Source organism: Elaeis guineensis, chromosome 6 (assembly GCF_000442705.2).
Source record: "Elaeis guineensis isolate ETL-2024a chromosome 6, EG11, whole genome shotgun sequence".
Lineage (NCBI taxonomy): Eukaryota > Viridiplantae > Streptophyta > Magnoliopsida > Arecales > Arecaceae > Elaeis > Elaeis guineensis.
In genome coordinates, this window is record NC_025998.2 from 23,001,574 (window position 1) to 23,022,165 (window position 20,592).

General features: G+C 49.3%; 2 protein-coding genes across 2 annotated transcripts in view; both read left to right on the forward strand.

Annotated features, from left to right (window-relative positions):
* Positions 1–20,592, forward strand: part of LOC140858535 (sugar transport protein MST6-like) — a 153,528-nt gene that overhangs the window by 49,999 nt on the left and 82,937 nt on the right. The gene's annotated exons all lie outside the window — the stretch shown is intronic.
* On the forward strand, positions 11,900–14,021 carry LOC140858605 (sugar transport protein MST6-like). Its single transcript, XM_073259814.1, has 2 exons — positions 11,900–12,217; positions 13,467–14,021. Exons 1-2 carry the CDS (start codon positions 11,909–11,911, stop codon positions 14,019–14,021), a joined length of 864 nt encoding a protein of 287 aa, XP_073115915.1. The 5' UTR covers positions 11,900–11,908.

A 20,592-nucleotide genomic window follows, 5' to 3' on the forward strand; every position in this document is an offset into this window, starting at 1 on the left:
GGAATGTCCACTGAAGGCCATCGAAGATCCACTGCCGTCGCTCGATCGTCGGAAGATCTTGCGAAGAAGATGACATAGCGAGAAGAGCGTCATCGGAGATGGTGAGCGGCGAGATGGGAGTGGTTCTTGATGACTGGTGAGGAGGCGGAGAGCATCGACGGTGGAGAAGAGTGGGTGCCCGACAGGACCGCAAGTAAAAAATATGGCAGTGAGGATGCTGCTGGCATCGGATTCGATAGTAAGGTCAGCAATCCGGACGGACGGTGGGGTCGCTGAAGAGCTTGTAGAGGGAGGCCTCGAAGCTGGAGAGGGCGACACTGACGAGGAGGGTATTGGAGGTGCAGGTGGCGGCGTTGTCGATGGAGAGGATGTGGACCCATCCGACGGTAGCAGAGGCTTTGAGGGGTGACGGGGTGACGTGCGACAACGGTAGCAGAAGCCTTGAGGGGCAACGGCGACAGTGGAAGGCTTGAGGGGCGATGGGGTGTCTCCGACGGTCCGATGGGGTTCCAAGCTTCTAGCCCAGCGGTAAGGAAGGGGCGAAGGGCTAAGTCTTCATGTGGGCCCCTCTTTTTTTTATGTAGTGTGTTGGAAGAAATAAAGAGGCCCGTGGTTTTTTTTGGGGGCTTTCTGAGAGATCGAGATGCTGCCGCCTGCCTCTCTTAATTCTCTCACTTCTCTAGTTAAGTATCAATTTTCAATTAATCAATAAAAATATGCTTTAACGATTATATTTTTTTATAAAATTAATTATTTATTTTAATTAATAATATTTATTTTTTAATTTTTATTTTTTTTTGCTTTTCTTCTTAGTAGAAAAATTCTAAGATTTCAACTCATATTTTCTGATTTTTGTACTCCTGCACAAGGTAATCAATTTCAGTTGATTATTCATCTCATTTACAATCAGCATTCAACAATCAGATAGTATCATTCTATTCTTCATAGATTTTATTTTATTTTATTTAAAATTTATTGTTCTAATCTTTGCATTCAACAATTAGATTTTTTTTATTATTCTAACTTTCGCATCTCATTTGTAGATTTTTTTAAAATTTAAATCCTTACTTAAGATCAACAATGTCTCAAAAATAAATTAAATAGATTGGCTATATTATTAATTAAAAAAAATACTAAAAAATTTGATTATAAAAATTTAATTAGAAATTTTATATCTCAAAAAATTTAAAAATAAAATTTTAATAAAAAATTTACATAAATTTTAATAAAAAAATTTATTTTAATATTTAACTTTAAGTCTCTATATATATTAAGCTGCTCCTGATTCTCTCTCACGCTCTATAATCTCCTGCTAATGTAACAAGGACATCAAGCGTAGTTGGAGTGCCTTTCTCTATCTTCAAATTAAACATGTAGTCAAAAATTTTATTATTTTAGTAATCCATTATTAATCGATCATTCGAATTTGGTTCCATCTCGTCATTGTTAACATGATTGGCTTTTAATAGCTGTCCAACATACAAAATCCACTAAAAGTAACAACCAAATGGGATCAACAATCCACATATGAGCTAAAACTTCTGGGTTTTGAATAAGAAAACAGACACAATGCATTCCATCAGGTGCATTCCGCATGTGTGATACACAAAATGTATATATTGGAGGAGGAAAAATCAAATGGATGGTGCTGTTCTGTATACCAACTATATTACGATCTTTTATTTTATAATTTTTTTAATCTTCAATAAAGATGGGATGGACTCCTGGCTGCCTCTCATTTAAAAAAAAAAAAAGGAAAAAAAAATCAAATGGATGGTCAGGACATGCGGCACATGTATAATATATAATTTAGGGCTTGAGAGAGAAGCAAGTACTAGCAAACTCAATGAATGTGGATGTGGTTGACCTTATGACCCTCGGATAGATTAACGCTCGTCGGTTGTGGTCACGTTATGGAAAGAATAAACGTAACTGTTTTTGGACATACTTACCGAAGCTGTCGTAAGTACCAAGAGGCCAGTTTGGGAAATTCCGAATTCTTTTAAGCCACCGATCAATTAGGATGTCGGCAAAACGAGATTAGCGAGTATCCAATTAACGAAGGGAATCACTGATTGGACCAAATCGACGGTCAACATCCGATCACGCTGCAAGCCCATCTCACACAATCCCAAATCGGCGAGTTGGAGATCCGAATCGCGCCGTCCGCCAACCGGATATGGCTGCCAGTTCACCCAATATTTTCGCATCACTTTTTTGACTCCTTTCTTCTGTGAAAATCCCCATCCCCATCCCCTCTTCTCAAGCTCTCCTCCCCCACTCTCTCCTCTCTCTCTCTTTCTCTCGATCTTCCTTGTGGCTAGAGTCAGCGCTTCATGTAGTCCAAGGAGGTTGGAGGTCTTCGGCGATGGCGGGAGGAGCGATCGTGAGCACCGGGGCACCGAAGGATTATCCCGCGAAGCTGACCTTCTTCGTGTTGTTCGCCAGCATCGTCGCGGCGATCGACGGGCTCATCATCGGCTATGATATCGGAATCTCCGATAAAAAAATAAGCTCTCCTTGTTTGGGGATGTTTCAGGCTTTTCATGTGTTGGGATATACCGACCGATCCCCCCTCACGCTGACTCACCGTCGGGCCTACACGACCGGCATCCGACTCTGCCGACCGACAGCTGCCGTCACCGACCGACCGAGTATACGTCGGTCGAGCAGACCATCTTCGCTCTCGATCGGCCAAACTATGGAGCCCGATGCCCGACTCCCACAACGCGGCCGACTGACTGTCGGAGAGTCCCCAGGTTTCCACCCGACGCCCCTCAACCAGCCGCCGACCTATAGTCGGTCGGCTCCTCCAAATGCCGTACGACTGCTGGAGACTGTCGATCCTGACAACGGCATGCTGCACAGCCGCCTTGGGGCATTATCCCACCTAAGGCATGGGTCAACCCTAGCGATTTGACAGTCCCACGGTGATTTGACGACCTCACGGTGACTCTGACAGTCCTCGGCGACTTGACAATTCTTCCATTGTCCGTGCCATTAATGACGGCGTCATGCCGCGCTCTACTATAAATCGGAGAAGGCAACAGTGCTGAGGAGGTCCTTTTCGAAACCCTTGAACCTTTCCTCTCTAGCCCTCTGGCTCTCGCTCTCACCCTCACTCGTTGAGCTCCTTGATTCTTTTCTACTGTTGCCTAGTCTCCTCTCTGACTTGACCGTCGGAGGGTCCCCACCGGAGCCACCTCCGGTCAGTGCGGACTTCTTTTGCAGGCGCTCGTTCCCGGCGACGAGGCGACGAGGGGATTGGCCGCAACAAGTTTTGGCGCGCCAGGTAGGGGTCGACAGCACCAGGGATTGTAACCACCACGGAACTCGAAACATCTCCCAAGATGACAAGAACAAGAGCTCAGCGGTCGAGGGTCACCGGATCGACGAGGTGCTCTTCCCGCCGGGAAGAGGCCTCTCCTCCACCCTCCATGGCGGAACCTAACTCTCCGCATCCCGCGGTGACCACGGAGGCACAGATCGCGGCGATCGTGCGGCAGATGACCGTGTTGACGGACGCGGTCAAGAGCCTTCAATAACAACCAATCCGGTTGCCGCCCTCGCCGGCGGAGCAACCGGCGGCACGTCCGATGCCCTCCAGGAGCAGCCGTCGACAACCGCATCGGTCTCCATCGCCTCCCCCGGAGCACCTACCACAGCGCTCCCACCGAGAGGAGGAGGGGCGGCCGTGGCGTGATGCCCATCGGTCCCGACGGTCATCCCCCTCCCAGCTGGAACGAGCGAGGAAGGAGAACCGACAGCGAACACCGTCCGCCTCCCTCTCGGACTCATCGGGAGACTCCATCCCTGGGGTCTCTCAGCACCGACGGATCGACGACTACGAATGCAGGTTCGAAGAAATCGACCATCGACTTGCCCAGCTGCAGGTGGACGGACAGAAGTCCTCAAACGACGTAGACTTCCAGACCGCCCAACCTCTTTCCCAACTCATCCTCGACGAACCAATCCCCAGTCGGTTCAAGATGCCACACGTGGAGCCTTACGACGGCTCCACCGATCCGGTTGACCACCTGGAGAGCTATAAGGCTCTCATGACGATCCAAGGGGCGACCGATGCTCTTCTTTGCATCGGCTTCCCCTCCACGCTCCGCAAAGCTGCCAGGGTCTGGTACTCCGATCTTCGATCAGAAAGTATCCACTCCTTTGGGCAGCTCGAGCACTCTTTTATGGCCCACTTCAGCACCAGTCGGAAGCCACCACGAACCTCGGACAGCCTCTTTTCCCTCAAACAGAGAGAAAGTGAGACGCTCCGACACTTCGTGATGCGGTTCAACGCGGCCACGCTTGAGGTCCGGGACCTCAACGAAGACATGGCCATTTCGGCCATGAAGCGGGGGTTGAGGGCATCCCGATTTACTTATTCCTTGGACAAGACCCTCCCCCGAACGTACGTCGAATTGCTGGAGCACGCGTACAAGTACATGCGCGCAGACGAAGGAGCTTCCGACCGGTGCTTGATCGAGTCCAAGGGCCCGAAGGAGAAGCGAAGGAAGGGTCGGGACCCTGCCGAGCCTAGCAGGCCCCCGACCGACAGTCGGGTCTCACCCCCATGATGGAACCAGAGGTCGCCTCGACGGTGGAGTCTGAGGCCGACGCATCCCAGGTATGACTCCTATACTCCTCTTTCTGCTCCTCGTGCGCAGATTCTGATGGAAATCGAAGGAGAAGAATATCTGCGACGGCCTCCGCCTCTGAAGGCAAAGGGCCTCGATCGGCGAAAGTACTGTCGATTCCATCGGGGCCACAGCCACAATATCGAGCAGTGGATCCAACTCAAGGACGAGATCGAAGCCCTCATACGCCGGAGATATCTCGACAAATTTCGAAAGAACCCACCGACCCGGTCCATCACCGACCGACGGCCCCAACCGACTGAAGAAGCAGCGACTAACCAGCCTATGGTCGGGGTCATCAATATGATTTTCAAACGACTGGGCCCGGAGACGTCTGCTGGAGGGGAGCCAATGAAGAAGCTACACCCAAACGATGTAATTTCTTTTACAGATGAAGATGTTTGGGGCATCCAAACTCCCCATGACGACGCTGTTGTTGTCTCGACGATAATAGCAAATTACGATGTAAAAAGAATCTTTGTAGATAATGAAAGTTCAATGAATATTTTATTTTACTCGACCTTCTCCCGGATGCGACTGTTGACCGATCGACTTAAGAAAGTCTCTACACCCCTGATAGGCTTTGCTGGAGATGCTGTTGCGGTGGAAGGCGAAGTTACTTTGCCCATGACGACTCGAACCGAACCACGACAGAGCACGGTCCACTTGACCTTTGCAGTCGTCCAAGTGCCTTCGGCCTACAATGCCATACTTGGAAGGCCCGGACTAAACGCCCTCAAGGTGATAGTTTCGACGTATCATCTCCTGATTCGGTTTCCGACCAAAAATGGAGTCAGAAAGATGTGCGGGGATCAGCAGCTCGCCCGGCGATGCTTTCAGATCTCTGCTCAAAGCGGCGAATCAAAGAGCTCCCTGACGGTCGACAAGTTGGACCACCGGAAAGAAGAAGAACGGGATGAACCGACCGAACAGCTCGTTCCCATCCCGATAGCGGAGGATCCCGACCGAAAGGTGTGGGTCGGGTCTCAATTACCCGACCCTGAGCTTCAAACCTCAGGGGAGCGGGGCCGGATTCCTGCTCACCAACTCGGAGAGGGTTGTCACTGAGTACACCCTCCAATTCGACTTTAAAGCCTCCAACAATCAAGCCGAGTATGAAGCGCTCCTCACCGGCTTGAGGATGGCAAAGGAGCTTGGGATCGACAGCCTCCGGGTCTTCTCCGATTCTCAACTGATCGTGGGCCAGGTCAAGGGCGATTCGAGGCGAGAGACCCGGCTATGGCAAAATATCTCCAGAAGGTAAAAGATCTTGTGGCATGCCTCAGATATTTTGAGATCTCCCATATCCCTAGGTCGGAGAACGCTCGGGCCGATGCACTCTCTAGGCTAGCGACTTCAACTTACGACGCTTTGGGCCGGACGTTCGTGAAAAATCTCGAACAGTCGAGCATCGACAAGGTCGAGGAGGTGCTACAACTGGCGGTCGAACCAAGCTGGATGGATCCGATTGTTTGGTACCTGACCGACGGGATTAGTCCTGAAGATCCCGCGGAGGCCAGATGGCTCCGATGGTCGGCCTCCCAATACGTGATAATGGATGGCCGACTCTACAAAAGGTCGTTCTCCCTTTCCTTGCTCAAATGCTTGGGACCGACCGATGCGGACTACGTGCTCAGAGAAGTACACGAAGGGATCTACGAAAATTACTTGGGGGGCAAATCCTTGGCCTACAAAGTCCTACGGCAGGGTTACTACTGGCCCACCATGAGGAAGGATGCAGCCGAGTTGGTTCGGAAGTGTGAGCCATGCCAGAAGCACGCTAACGTACAACACTGACCAGTTAGCCAAATCACCCCTATCGTCGCCCCGTGGCCCTTCGCCCAGTGGGGGGTCGACATACTCGATCCCTTTCCCCTGGCATCTGACCAGAGAAAGTTCATAGTCGTCGCCATCGACTACTTCACCAAGTGGGTGGAAGCCGAGCCTCTGGCGCAAATCACTGAGCAGAAGATGGAGGACTTCGTTCAGAAGTCCATCATTTTCAGGTTCGGATTGTCGCATACCATTATCACCGACAATGGGCGATAATTCGACAATCGAGACTTCAGAGACTTCTGTGCGAGGTTTCACATCACGCACTGACTGACCTCGGTCGGGCATCCATAATCCAACGGTGAGGTCGAGGTGACCAACCAGACTATTCTGCATGAACTAAAAATCCGATTGAATGAAGCCAAAGGTCTCTGGGTCGAGAAGTTGAACTCTATCCTGTGGGCGTATCGGACGACACCCCGTGTCCCGACCGGAGAGTCACCTTTCGGTTTGGCCTATGGGACGAAAGCGATGATACCGCTCGAGATTGGGCTACCGTCGACTAGAGTCGAGCAGTATCGAGAGCCGGACAACTCTGAGTGTCGGAGGGCCGACCTAGACCTCTCTCCGAGCTTCGGAGCGAGGCTCAACTCCGCATGGCCTCTTACCGACAGAAAGTAGCCCGATACTACAACACCAAGGTCAAACCAAAGCTTTTCAGGCCCGGGGATCTGGTCCTAAGAAAGGTAGAAGTCTCAAAGCCTCTAGACCAGGGAAAGTTAGCTCTGAACTGGAAAGGATCCTACAAAGTAGCGGACACCTACGGGCCGAGGGCTTACCGACTGAAGACTCTGGAAGGGAACCCCATTCCCTGGACCTGGAATGCCGAAACCTAAAGTTGTATTACCAATAAACTTTGTATCCACTCACTCGAAATACAGATTCAGTTTCAAAACTTCGGAGTCAGAAATCTCGACTCTTCGACTGTGGGTCGGCGCTCGCCAAGAAGTGCGGGCCCCGACATCCCAACTTGAACCTAACGTTCCATTGGGGACCAACGGCCCGATCGCCGATAATGCATCAGACGCTTAAAAGGGCCGATATATCCACGATGATGGGAGTCACACTCCCTCTACAGCCAAACTCCCGAGCAAAATGATCGGCTGACTCGCCGACTCTGCCTCGGCCAAGAAAAGCAAAACGCCGATGCGACCAATGTCGCGTTCGCAACTTACTGACCAGGTCACGATCGGTCAAAGGATATTCAGCTTACCACCAACTATCACACGATGCGACGTAAGTACCCGACCTAGGTCTGGGCAAGGGGAATTCGACTTGTCATCATTTCCCCGACTAAACACGTCGGACGCCATTCGACTAAGTGCCTCGAGCGACATTTGACTATCAGACCATATGAAATGATCTGGCCATCGAGTCATGCCCGGAGGTCGAACGACTTTCGACTCGATGGACATGCCTGACTCACGATTGGGCGACAGATGTTCGACTTAAGCCCTCGATCGTCAGATTATACGACAATCGGGAGGCTGATCCGAAGCCGGAATTCGCTCTGCCTTTGCAGCGGCTCGCGTTACCGACTAGCTCAGATCATTATCTGGGATTCTACCGAACGTCCTAACTAGTGCACTGGGTCTACGACCTACGCGTTCAAAAAGTGCTTCGGCGAATCACACAAAATACACCCCACGACAGGCAAAGGAAAAGGGTTCAAGTTGAAAAGACTTCGACTTCGATTTCATTAAAGTTTGGGCTAAGTTTACAAAACTGGGCCGAAACCCGAATACAGGTATGATAAACAGAAGTAAAGGAAAATGAAAGACCGACTAGTCCTCAGAATCGGCCTCTTCCACCGGATGAAGATTGGGGACGGCCGGTGAATCTACTCGGGCTTCGGGAGTCGGGGCCGCTTGACCTTCGGTAGCCTGGTCCATGTCTGCTTCGGCTTCCGCTGTGGTGGTGCGACCTCCCGGCGATGGGTCGGCCATCTCCTCCGCAGCTGGGGCCTCCGACTCTGACGGAACGATGCTGCCGAGGTCGAGCTCTGGGTACAAGCTTCGGACGACTTCCCGAGCGTCCTCGTAGCCCACTCGGTACGAGAGGAAGCCGCTCTCCAGAAGTTCCTCCTGGTACTCTTCAGAGTCGCGGAAGTCTTCTATAGCCCGACCCATGGCTTCCTTCGCCGACTCCGCTTCCGCCCTCGCGATGTCCGCGTCAGCCTGAGCGATGGACAGACTTTCTTCGGCCTTAGCGAGGTTTCGAGGCTTACTCGGAGCTACTCGCATTCGGCCTTGAGCTCCTTAGCAAAGCTGTCCCTCTCGTGACGCAGCCGACGGACGGTTCGGGACTTCTTCTTGGCGTCGTCCCGGGCCGACTGCAGCTCGGTCCCCGAAGTCGCCAAGGCGCCTGTGAGTCAGGAGACCTCCTCAGTAAGATAAGAGATCTCCCCCTCAAGCCGGGCCTTTCGGTCGATCGATTGCTGCTGCTGGTCGACCAGTATAACCTTATCGGCTTCGGCGGCCGCAGCCTTGTCCTTCCAGGCCGCACGCAGATCGCCGAATCTTCGGTATCCGGCCTCCAGCTCGAATATATTGTAAATCAGCTGCAAGAGGCAAAATCGACCGTCAGAAAGCCGAACTTATGAGAAATGATAATGGAAACAAAGAAGAGGAAGACTTACCCAGATCATGGTCGGGTAGAACGAAGACAACATGTCGGAGATCCGCTGATTCTTCATGACCTCAATGTCGGCCGAGAGAAGTAGCGCCTGGCACAGCCTCCTGGCCAAGTCATTGTTGGCTAGGCCCGATGCCCCTTCGGAAAGTGGGGAGTCGGTCGATGCTCCCCCACCGACCGACCTCCTATCGTCGCCAAACGCCATCGGGGCCTTCCCTCGGGCGGACACCCAGGCCCTGATGTTGGAGAAGGATGGCATGCTTGAGCCCGACCGAGTATCCCCCGAAGGTGCGGCAGCAGCAGACGCGGGTTGCTCGGGCTCGCGCGCCTCCTCCCGATCCTCCTCTGCCAGCTGAGCAGCAGGCACGTCCTCGACCGATCCCTCGACCGCCCGTCCCTCAGGCGAGGCTGCTCCCTCAGCCGATGGTCCTTCGGACAGGACTTCGATAGGCACTGTCGGCGCCGACAGTGCGATGACAGGCTCCACCTCTGCCCCAGCCGGCTCGCTCGGTGAAGCTACTTGAGGCCTCTTGGGGGGCCGCGATGGTCCGGCCCCTTGCGTCGGCCTCTTCCACACAGCGTACTGTCGGACATCGACCGCTGTCAATCTCGTCCTCGGTGGCATATCTGCAAACGACGACAAATGATCAGCACCAAAAAAGAAGTGAAAGAAGAAAGGAGGAAGACGGGAAAATGAACCTAAGCGAGGGACCGGGCTGAAACCGACGTCGTACAGGGCCTGCTCGGTGACGAGCTCCCTCTGCTTTGGCATCGAGATATCTTTCAGACGGTGGAAGTCTTCCCGATCCTCGGCTTCCACCCGACTGTTCTCGTTCGGCTGGGTTCGGGGGTCCCCCAACGGGCAGGGAACCCCCAAGGAATAGAAGAAGAGACAAAAAAGAATTGATTCTTCCATCCATGAATTGACGATGGAAGACCGGTGATGAAAGAAAGCCCCTTCCGAGGATTGAAGTACCACCACCCTCGGGCTTTAGGGTGGGGTCGGAGGACAAAAAAAGCTCGGAAGAGCGAAATCCGAGGGATAGTCGGAAAAACCGACATAGCAGGGCGAAACTGACTATTAGCCGAACCAAGTTCGGCGCAAGTTGTGCGGACATAGTCCTAATAGTCCAGAACGTTTCGGACGAACTCCGGGACCGGAAAGCGAAGATCGGCCCAGAGGTCCTCGACGTAGAAGGCCACCTGGCCCTCAGGCGGGCTGTTGACCCGACCGTTGGCCTAAGGGCGAACAGCCAAATTGCTCTGGGATGCAATACTGCTCCCGGAGCCGATCGACGTTCGGCCCGAAAGTGAAGAGACCTCCACCTCCGGAGTCGACCGAGGGTCGTCAGTCGGGTTCTCCGACCGACCTCCTCTTGGAGATTTCTAGCCATGAACTAGGACAGAGGGAAGAAAGAAAGAAGAAGACGGACAATGGAGGCAGGCCCCTGAAAGGAAAAAGGGACTTCCAAAGAGGGGAGAAATGGAGACAGTTACCTGGAGCAGGGGACCGCACGGGCAGAGCTTCGACAGCAAAATGGGGAAAGTAAAATCCGGATACAGGCGACCTTGTATATATAGCACCCCCCGACGGCCGAGATGGAGGCACGACCAAGAGGATCTCCCAGATCGCACATGTGGCGGCATCCGGGCCATCTTTTGGCCCGACGATTCGACGCACCCGTCCTCTGATCGAGCCACGTCACCCCCATCCGCTCGAACGGACCCGATCCAATGGCCACCTGCCGCGTGGCGGAAAGGCAGCGATGTTTCGCATTCCCGAAGAGGCGGCGCGAACGACGGTTTCCATTCCCAACGAGATGGGACGTCTGACACCGACGGGACGTCTGAGCCGGCGAATCGCCTGGCACTCATAAGGCGCCTGACATCAGATCGGCCAGCGGTACGGTCGTCAGAATCAGGACTTAATGCGATAGGAATCCACTCTTTTCGCCCGACGCTGCCGCCCACACAAAGACATTAGCCAGCGCACCATCCGACTCAGGAGTAGAGGGGGGCAACTGTTGGGATATACCGATCGATCCCCCCTCACGCCGACTCACCGTCGGGCCTACACGACCGGCACCCGACTCTGCCGACCGACGGCTGTCGTCACCGATCGATCGAGTATACGTCGGTCGAGCAGACCATCTTCGCTCTCGATCGGCCAAACTATGGAGCCCGATGCCTGACTCCCACAACGTGCCCGACTGACTGTCGGAGGGTCCCCGGGTTTCCACCCGATGTCCCTCAACCAGCCGCCGACCTATAGTCGGTCGGCTCCTCCAAACGCCTACGACTGCTGGAGACTGTCGATCCTGACAACGGCATGCTGCACAGCCTCCTTGGGGCATTATCCCACCTAAGGCATGGGTCAACCCTAGCGATTTGACAGCTCCACGGTGATTTGACGACCTCACGGTGACTCTGACAGTCCTCGACGACTTGACAATTCTTTCATTGTCTACGTCATTAATGACGGCGCCATGCCACGCTCTACTATAAATCGAAGAAGGCAACAGTGCTAAGGAGGTCCTTTTCGAACCCTTGAACCCTTCCTCTCTAGCCCTCGGGCTCTCGCTCTCACCCTCACTCGTTGAGCTCCTTGATTCTTTTCTACTGTTGCCTAGTCTCCTCTCTGATTTGATTATCGGAGGGTCCTCGCCGGAGCCACCTCCGATCAGTGTGGACTTCTTTTGCAGGCGCTCGTTCCCGGCGACCAGGCGACGAGGGGATTGGCCACAACACCATGGGTTAATTTGTTTTTGGTTGGATTCTGTTTCCTAGGTGGGGTGACTTCGATGGATTCGTTTCTTTCCAAGTTCTTCCCGTCGGTGTTTCGGAAGGAGAAGGAGAACCAGAGCACGAACCAGTACTACAAGTTCGACAGCCAGGTGCTGCAGATGTTCACATCGTCGCTGTACCTGGCAGCGCTGATCGCATCCTTCTTTGCGTCGTCGGTGACGAGGATGTTCGATCGGAAGTGGTCGATGTTCGGCGGCGGGATCACCTTCCTTGTCGGCGCCACCCTCAATGGCTTCGCCCAGGACGTCCTCATGCTCATCCTCGGCCGCATCCTCCTCGGCATCGGCGTGGGCTTCGCCGGTCAGGTATTAAAAAAAAAAGTTTAGAATTTCTAAGATCGGAAAAGAAAGTGCTTTTTTTTTTTTTTTTTTTGAGTTCTGTATATTTTTTTCTTATTTTCAATAAAGGAAAAAAAAGTTCCAGCTTGTTTTTGGATCCTGGGAGAAAAAGTTTTTTTTTTTTTTCTCGGTGTCATATTTACCGTCTTTATTTTTGAATATTGTTTTGGGATATTAGATTGATAATAATAATTTTAAAATAGAAGACACTCCAGTGAGAGAGAAGATCCGAATGGTTGTCACATTGTGGCCCCACGCCAGTTCTTTGTCCATCGACTGCTTACTTTCTGGTGAAAGAATATTAAAATATGGAATATATAGAGTATATTTAATAATAATAAATCATTTTAATATTACTACTCTGTCATTATTGGAGACCGATGCTGTCATCACGTTATCATACCCGTAGTGGAAATATCATCCTCGAGGCATCACCTTTTTGTCTCCTTGAACCGGTGCTCTGCTGTCTGCCTTCGAACAGCAAATACTCTTTTAGCACGTTGGACTGTCTGAATTTCTTTATTGTTCGATTTTTTTATTGATTAATTTTTTTTTTCATTGAGTGATTGCTCTTCAGAAATAGACACCAAATCCCAAACGATAGAAAAGAAGTCAGAAATCAGAATCAATCAACCGGACTTGGAGTCCCGCCCAAACTCTTTTTAGGAGAATTTTTAAGAACCTTTGTCCTTTTATTTTTGGGGGCATTATATTTATGGCCACTTTTTTTTTAAGACAAATTACAATCTTTCGCTTTGTCTTTATATCCTTAATTTTTTACTGAAATTATTTATTATAATATAAAATTGGAGGAGGGCGCTGTTATTATCCTAGGAGAGAGAGAGAGCGAGCTGCAATATAGCTTTTTTTATTTATATAATATATTTTGTTTTTGATATAATATCTTTAATGACTAAAATGCCCTCCAATGCATTTGTTTATACGACATGCTTATTTTATTAATTTTATTACACTTTCAATTTATAACTTCTTTTGGATCACTTTTTTAGACTAATATTTAAAAAAGGAACAACTCTTCGTGATTATATTGCAAAATCATCTATCTATCTACATGATTCCTGCTTTAGAGGATGCTTCTTTAATTTCTCATGCGCATATATGGAGACTATTAAACGTCTTCCTATTTACAAAGCCCTAATCTTGTTTTTCTTTTGTATCTTATACTATTGTGTCTTCTCGATGGTGATGATTACAGTCCGTTCCGATATACCTTTCTGAGATGGCCCCAGCTCGAATGCGCGGAATGCTCAACATCGGCTTTCAATTCATGATCACCATCGGCATCCTCGCCGCCAATCTCATAAACTATGGAACATCCGAGATCAAAGGCGGATGGGGCTGGCGCATAAGCCTTGGCCTTGCTGCCGTCCCCGCTAGCATCATCACCGTCGGCTCGTTATTCCTTCCTGATACCCCGAACTCCCTAATCGAGCGTGGCCACGCTGATGAGGCCACGCGCATGCTCCGCCGCATTCGTGGAACCCATGACGTCCATGAGGAGTACAACGATCTCGTTGCTGCCAGCGAGGTGGCGAAGCTAGTGAAGCACCCATGGAGAAACACTCTTAAGCGGAAGTACCGCCCTCAGCTTATTATGACCATCCTCATTCCCTTCTTCCAGCAGCTAACTGGCATTAATGTCATCATGTTCTATGCTCCCGTGCTCTTCAAGACCATCGGATTTGGAGGCAATGCATCACTTATGTCAGCCGTTATCGTAGGGCACACAGTTAGAGCTACATGCACATAGTTAACATCCCTCAACACACATTTAGTAGCTACATGCATATAGTTAATATACTCCAACACGGTTAATATTCTCCAACACACAGTTAGTAGCTACATGCACATAATATACCACAGAGCACAATAGATACATTTAGCAGTCAAGGTGGTTCATCCAACGAGGACAATGGTCTACGAGCACGCTCGAATATCTCTCCGTATGGTCTGACATAGAGATATTTTTTCGGCTTCATATTTCATGTGCGATGTGTACTCACCCCTCATGGTGGAGTTTTGGCTTAGTTTGGACCAGTGATGCATTGCTCGACTCCCTTGGGCATCGGTCTATTGGCACTCTCTAATATCTCTTTGTACAGTCTGATACAAAAATATTTCTCCAGCTTTGTAGTTCATTTGCGATGCATTCTCGCCCCCTATGGGAGTTACGTTGAACCGGTTCCTACCTATACATAGTTAATATCACCCAACATATGGTTAATATCTCCCAACATAATTAATATCACTTGGCATATAATTAATATCCCTTAGCATACAATTAATCCCTACCTGGACACAGTTAATATACCTCAGTACATGGTTAATATCCCCCAACACACAGTTAGTAGCTACATGTACACAGTTAATATACTACATTACACAGTTAATATCCTCCAGCATACGGTTAACACTCGCATGCACATAGTTAATATTCTCCAGCACATAGTAGATATATGTACATACTTAATATACCACAGTACACAATTAATATCTCTTAGTACACAGTTAATAGCTACGTGCATACAGTTAATATACCACAAATATACAGTTAATATTCCCTGGCACACATCAATATGTACATGCACATAGTTAATATATCCTAGTAAACAGCTAATGTATCTGTTGTTGACATAGTTAAAGTAACCTGCACACATTAATCTCTCTTTCTACACATTCACATTCTGGCTGTACATAGTTAAGATACCGACACATGCATTTATCAAGGCAAATTATCCTTGTACAATCAATATACATTTATCAACTAAGCATTTGCAACATAAGTTAATCATTTGTCAACATACCATTTGGAGCTAATACTCAAAATATATCAATGTAACAATGTTATATTAGACAAATGAGGTATAAAGATACAATGTTATATTACACAACATAATCTGTTGCAATGTTATATTACACAACTGAGAGATAAAGTTGCAATACTATATTACACAATATGCTCTAATATCTCATGCTTGATACTGCTATTACCATGCATGCCCAAAACCTGTCATAGGTAACACAGTGACCACTATCACATACTACTACAAAACCTCATTCTTTATCACACATTTATATGTTTTGGGAACTTGGGATATGGTCTTTGCCTTCTTTGTAGGCCTTCTTTTTCATGCTTTTAATTTCACTCACTGACATAAGGATGCAAATTTGGTGGCGGTAGCTTCCTCACGCTCAACTTCAACCGCCAAAGTGACCTAATAAGAACAAACATAGTATGAAATAAGAATTCATTGTACACCACAACAGCATATATTTGCCCAAGAAAACAAAAATATCTCTATGACATCTGCACTATCATGTACATCCTGAGGCTCCAATTCAGTTGGATGAGGCTCTTCACCTATTATACAATGCTCCAACCTTATCTAATAATTAAGGTTATGTAGGTCATACATAAAGGCACATCACAAGATGAGGTTGGTACTAGATTTTCAAAACTTTGCTTATCTCAATATGACATGCAATCCTATCACCAATATCATCAGTTGTCATGAGAGCCTTGTCTTGGAGGATCTTCTCAATGCACAACACTCTCCTATTGAAGAGAACCATCCATGTGTCCTTTTTGACATCACCAATTGTTTGAGGGTCCTCAAATCTGAAGCTATGTGCCATCAAGGACCTCTCAACCAATCTCATATGTCTCTCTAAACATTTCATCGAATGTCACTCGCTCAGGCTCTATGATGGTATTTGAAACAAAACAAATCATCATATTAAGTCCATGGATTTAATAGTGTGTGGTGAGGACGTAAATGTGTTCATACATAGAATATGTGTGTAGAGAGGATATTAGTGTGTGCCACTTCGAGATAAATATATGCAAACAAATAATAAGTGTGTGCACCATTGAAATAATTGTTCAGAACATGATAGGTGTGTGCTTGGTGGACATAAATGTGTGTCGATATATAACAGGTGTGTGCCATATGGAAATAAATGTGTGCCATATGGACATAATTGTGTACTACGAGGAAATAAGAGTGTGAAGAGATAGAAGATGCATGCATGGAAATTGGACATATGTATCAGGTGCAAATCAAGGTGTGCACAAACATAACAGGTGTGCCGGGTACAAGTAATTGTGCGTAGAATGGATATTGGTGTGTGCCACTTGGAGATAATTGTGTGCATAATGTTACTCAATGTGTGTAGAGACCTCTCCTTTCTCTTGTACCTTCTCATCTCTCGTCTCCTCCCTTGTGCCCTTCCTTATGAGAGAAGGTGCAACTCCTCCCTAGTCTCTAGCTTTTCGATCATTTGACATGGACAAAAAAATTAAAATACGCATCAATTTGAAATAATTGTGATGATAGATGCAGAAAAAATTTAAGTATACCTCAAATCTTTTTGTTTTCTTTATAACTTTAGTGATCGTCTTCATCTTAAGAGAGAATGGGACATTGCTCTAATGCAGGAGTTGTGGATACATGAATGGCAGCCGATGGCTTCCCAGAAGGCTGTTGACATACTCCATAGCCCCTACAAAAAAACTAATGTAACATGATATTTGAAGCCAATCCATCTTCAACAATTAAATTACAAATAAACATGAAGATGCTTACCACTAGAGCTATCATGTAGCTATTATATATTCACCAGTCCTTGCCGATCAGGTTTCTTCTCCTTACACTCTCTGCTAGATTGGGTATTTGCTAGCTAAGGAAAGCGAAAACCACAAGACCCCAACCAAGTTTTGCCGTATCAATCGATATTGTATCATACCGACATGCCGTATAGTGCCATACCAGCATACCATACTGTATTGGTATCGAACCTGTATGATGTACCATACATATTGACACTCAATACACCGAATTTTATCATATCTTAGCGCAAACTAACACTGTAATAGGATAATACTGGTATGGGGTTTGGTACCGAGGCAACACACTTTGACCCTAATCATACGATGTTAAGTAGTCCAAATCATCAACATATGTACATAATGCCTTAAGAATATGGTAGTACATGGTTGGGAAGAGGATAGTTGTAAAAATATAGTATCCATAATTTTGTGAGATCCTCTACATTTTGCAACCTAGACTGTCCAATCAGGCTTTTTAGTTGATTTTTTATTGCATCCCTAGGAGCAATTTTATGGTCACCATCAAAACATCGGATGATGAGTTAGGATTGAGCCTTTTTGTCTCTTTGTAGTTCGATGTCATCACCAGTAACTTTCAAACCAAGGATGTGGACAAAATCAATCCCCAAAAAAGGCACTAGCACCTAATCAAACTAGAAACCCTCCTCATCCAGAAGTAGAGCAAAGTATCAAAGGGTGGCCTGCGCTGATTGATATACAGAAGTCCTAGCAAATGCTTGAATCGGGTCCAGTCAACCTTTGCTTTTGCTCTTCAGACATGGGCTCAACGAAGGTGACTATGAGCTTAATGAAGTGCTTGAAGGAACACCTTCTCCTCAAGCTCAGAGCATTCTTTCCCTTTTTAGATTCTGTTGGGTATAAACCCCCCCCAGCCGAAGTTCGTGTCAGGAGTGACCCCTCGGGGATTCTACTAGCGTCCGACCTACGGCGGCAAGAAGACTTCGTCCGGACTCCTACGGGAGCCGGACTTCTCCCCGACTTCAGTAGCAAGAAGACTTCGTCCGGACTCCTACGGGAGTCGGACTTCATCCCCGACTTCAGCAGCAAGAAGACTTCGTCCGGACTCCTACGGGAGCCGGACTTCATCCCCGACTTCAGCAGCAGGAAGACTTCGTCCGGACTCCTACGGGAGCCGGACTTCGTCTCCGACTTCAGCAGCAGGAAGACTTCGTCCGGATTCCTACGGGAGCCGGACTCCGTCTCCAACTTCAACTGCAGGTAAACTTCATCCGGACTCCTACGGGAGCCGGACTCCGCCTCCAACTTCAACTGCAGGTAAACTTCGTCCGGACTCCTACGGGAGCCGGACTCCGCCTCGAACTTCAACTGCAGGTAAACTTCGTCCGGACTCCTACGGGAGCTGGACTCTGCCTCCAACTTCAACTGCAGGTAAACTTCATCCGGACTCCTACGGGAGCCGGACTCCGTCTTCAACTTGACTGTGGGTAAACTTCGTCCGGACTCCTACGGGAGCCAACTCCGTCTCCAACTTTGACTGCGGGTAAACTTCGTCCGGACTCCTATGGGAGCCGGACTCCGTCTCCAACTTCGACTGCAAGTAAACTTCGTCCGGACTCCTACAGAAGCCGGACTTCATCCCCGACTTCAATTGCAGGTAGACTTCGTCCAGACTCCTACGGGAGTCAGACTTCGAGCTCCTGTTGCAAGCGACCCACTCCGAGTTACCGCTGCAAACGAACTACTTCAAGTTCTACCACGAGAGGCCTTGGCTGAGACTCCTCAACAAATGATCCCCGTCCGGGCTTCTACGGAGATCGGACTCCAACCGAATTTTGGCCGACGGGCCTGGACTCCCTGCGGCGGATCCTACGCGGCTCCATCACTCCCTGACAGGCTGCAGTAACGGCCACGACTCCGCTCCACTCCCCGCAACTGATTCCACGTGGCGAGCCATAATGACAGTCACGACTCCACCCCATTACTCTTCATGATAAATTCTCCTGGCCCCGTGCGGCCCACGACGAGGCGATCATAAACAATCGCTATCAATCCGTTGCTCCCCCCGCCTATATAAAGGGGGAGGCCCCAGATACGTATTTCTCTAAGCTCAAAATTCTATCTCAAAATTCTGCTAAAATTTTCGTTCGAGCACTCCATTCTTATTGAGGCAGAGAATTGACTTGAGCGTCGGAGGGTCTTGCCGGAGCAACCCAACTCCAGCTTAGACTTCTTTTGTAGGTCCCGACGGCGATCGCGACTCCCTCGACTCCAGCTTCTCCGGTGCAGGCAGATTTTTGCACCAACAGGATTGGCGCTAGAGGAAGGGGCCGTGCCTTCGCAGCACCCTTGTTCTTAAAGGAGCGCTCAACGGGACCGCCTCCGGTCATCTTTTCCGACGTCCTCTCCTCCTTCCCCCATTAAATCTTCGTCCGATGCCTTCTGCGAAGCATCCACACGGCGACCCACGGCCTCCGCGGCCAGATCTCAGGCTCCGGCCTCACCTCCAGTTTTCCAAGCCCCACATCCTCCGGCAGCGGCCGCCGGCATGGAGCGGTCGGACAATCGGCCTCCGACGGATTTCGCCAACACCATCTCGGAAGAATCCCGACGGGGAGCGACCGGCGTATTGGCCGGGCCTCCCAAGCGGCAAAAGATCGAGGAATCCATAACTTTCACCGAAGAAGATGCTCAGGGAGTTCAATTTCCTCATAACGACGCGGTTGTAGTTTTCTTGAATATAGCTAGTTACGACGTCCGCCTCATTCTTGTCGATAATGGAAGTTCGGCCGACATTTTGTTCTACGACGCCTTCTCAAGAATGTCCATCCTTGACGGCCATTTGGGACCGATTAGCTCCCCTCTAGTAGGGTTTACCGGCGACGCTGTCTCGGTGGAGGGAGTGATAACTTTGACTGTAGCTGCGGGTCGATATCCAAGACAATCCAGAGCACTGGTGAATTTTTTGGTGGTGAAGGCGCCGTCAGCCTACAACGCAATCCTCGGCCGACCCGACCTCAATGCTCTTCGAGCCGTTGTGTCAACCTACCACTTGAAGTTGAAATTCCCTACCAACCAGGGGGTCGGAGAAGTCAGGGGAGACCAAGCTCTGGCCAGACACTGCTACAACATAGCCTTGCAAAGAAGTGACCAATCCGACCTCTGTCCAGTTGATGGGCTGGACGTCCGTGACGACCTCGCTGAGGAGAGGGGCGGCCCAATCGAAGATCTGGTTTCAATCCCTTTGAACGACGGGAATGCGGAGCATGTGGTGAAGATCGGCTCCAACCTGGGGGAAGAGGTGCGAGCGCACCTCATCGATTTTCTACGAAAGAATGCGGACGTTTTCGCTTGGGTTCCAGCAGACATGCCAGGGATTGACACGGAAGTCATGGAGCACCGCCTGACCGTCGATCCAAAGCATCGACCGACGAAAGAAAAAATCTGAGGTCATGCACCAGAGAGGCAGGAAGCGATAGCCGAGGAAGTGGACAAACTCTGAAAGCCAGATTCATTAGGGAAGTCAATTACCCCGACTGGATTTCCAACGTCGTCCTAGTCAAAAAGGCAAACGGCAAGTGGAGGATGTGTATAGACTTCAAAAAGCTGAATAAAGCCTGCCCAAAGGACAGCTACCCTCTGCCAGAATTGATCAACTGGTGGATGCAACCTCGGGCCATGAGCTTCTCACCTTTATGGATGCATTCTCCGGCTATAATCAAATTAGGATGGC

Excerpts from the sequence above, each read along its gene's own strand:
- LOC140858605 (XM_073259814.1), top strand. The coding sequence starts at position 11,909 with ATGGATTCGTTTCTTTCCAAGTTCTTCCCGTCGGTGTTTCGGAAGGAG. Across the intron at positions 12,218-13,466 it reads GCGTGGGCTTCGCCGGTCAG|TCCGTTCCGATATACCTTTC; the intron begins GTATTAAAAAAA and ends TGATGATTACAG.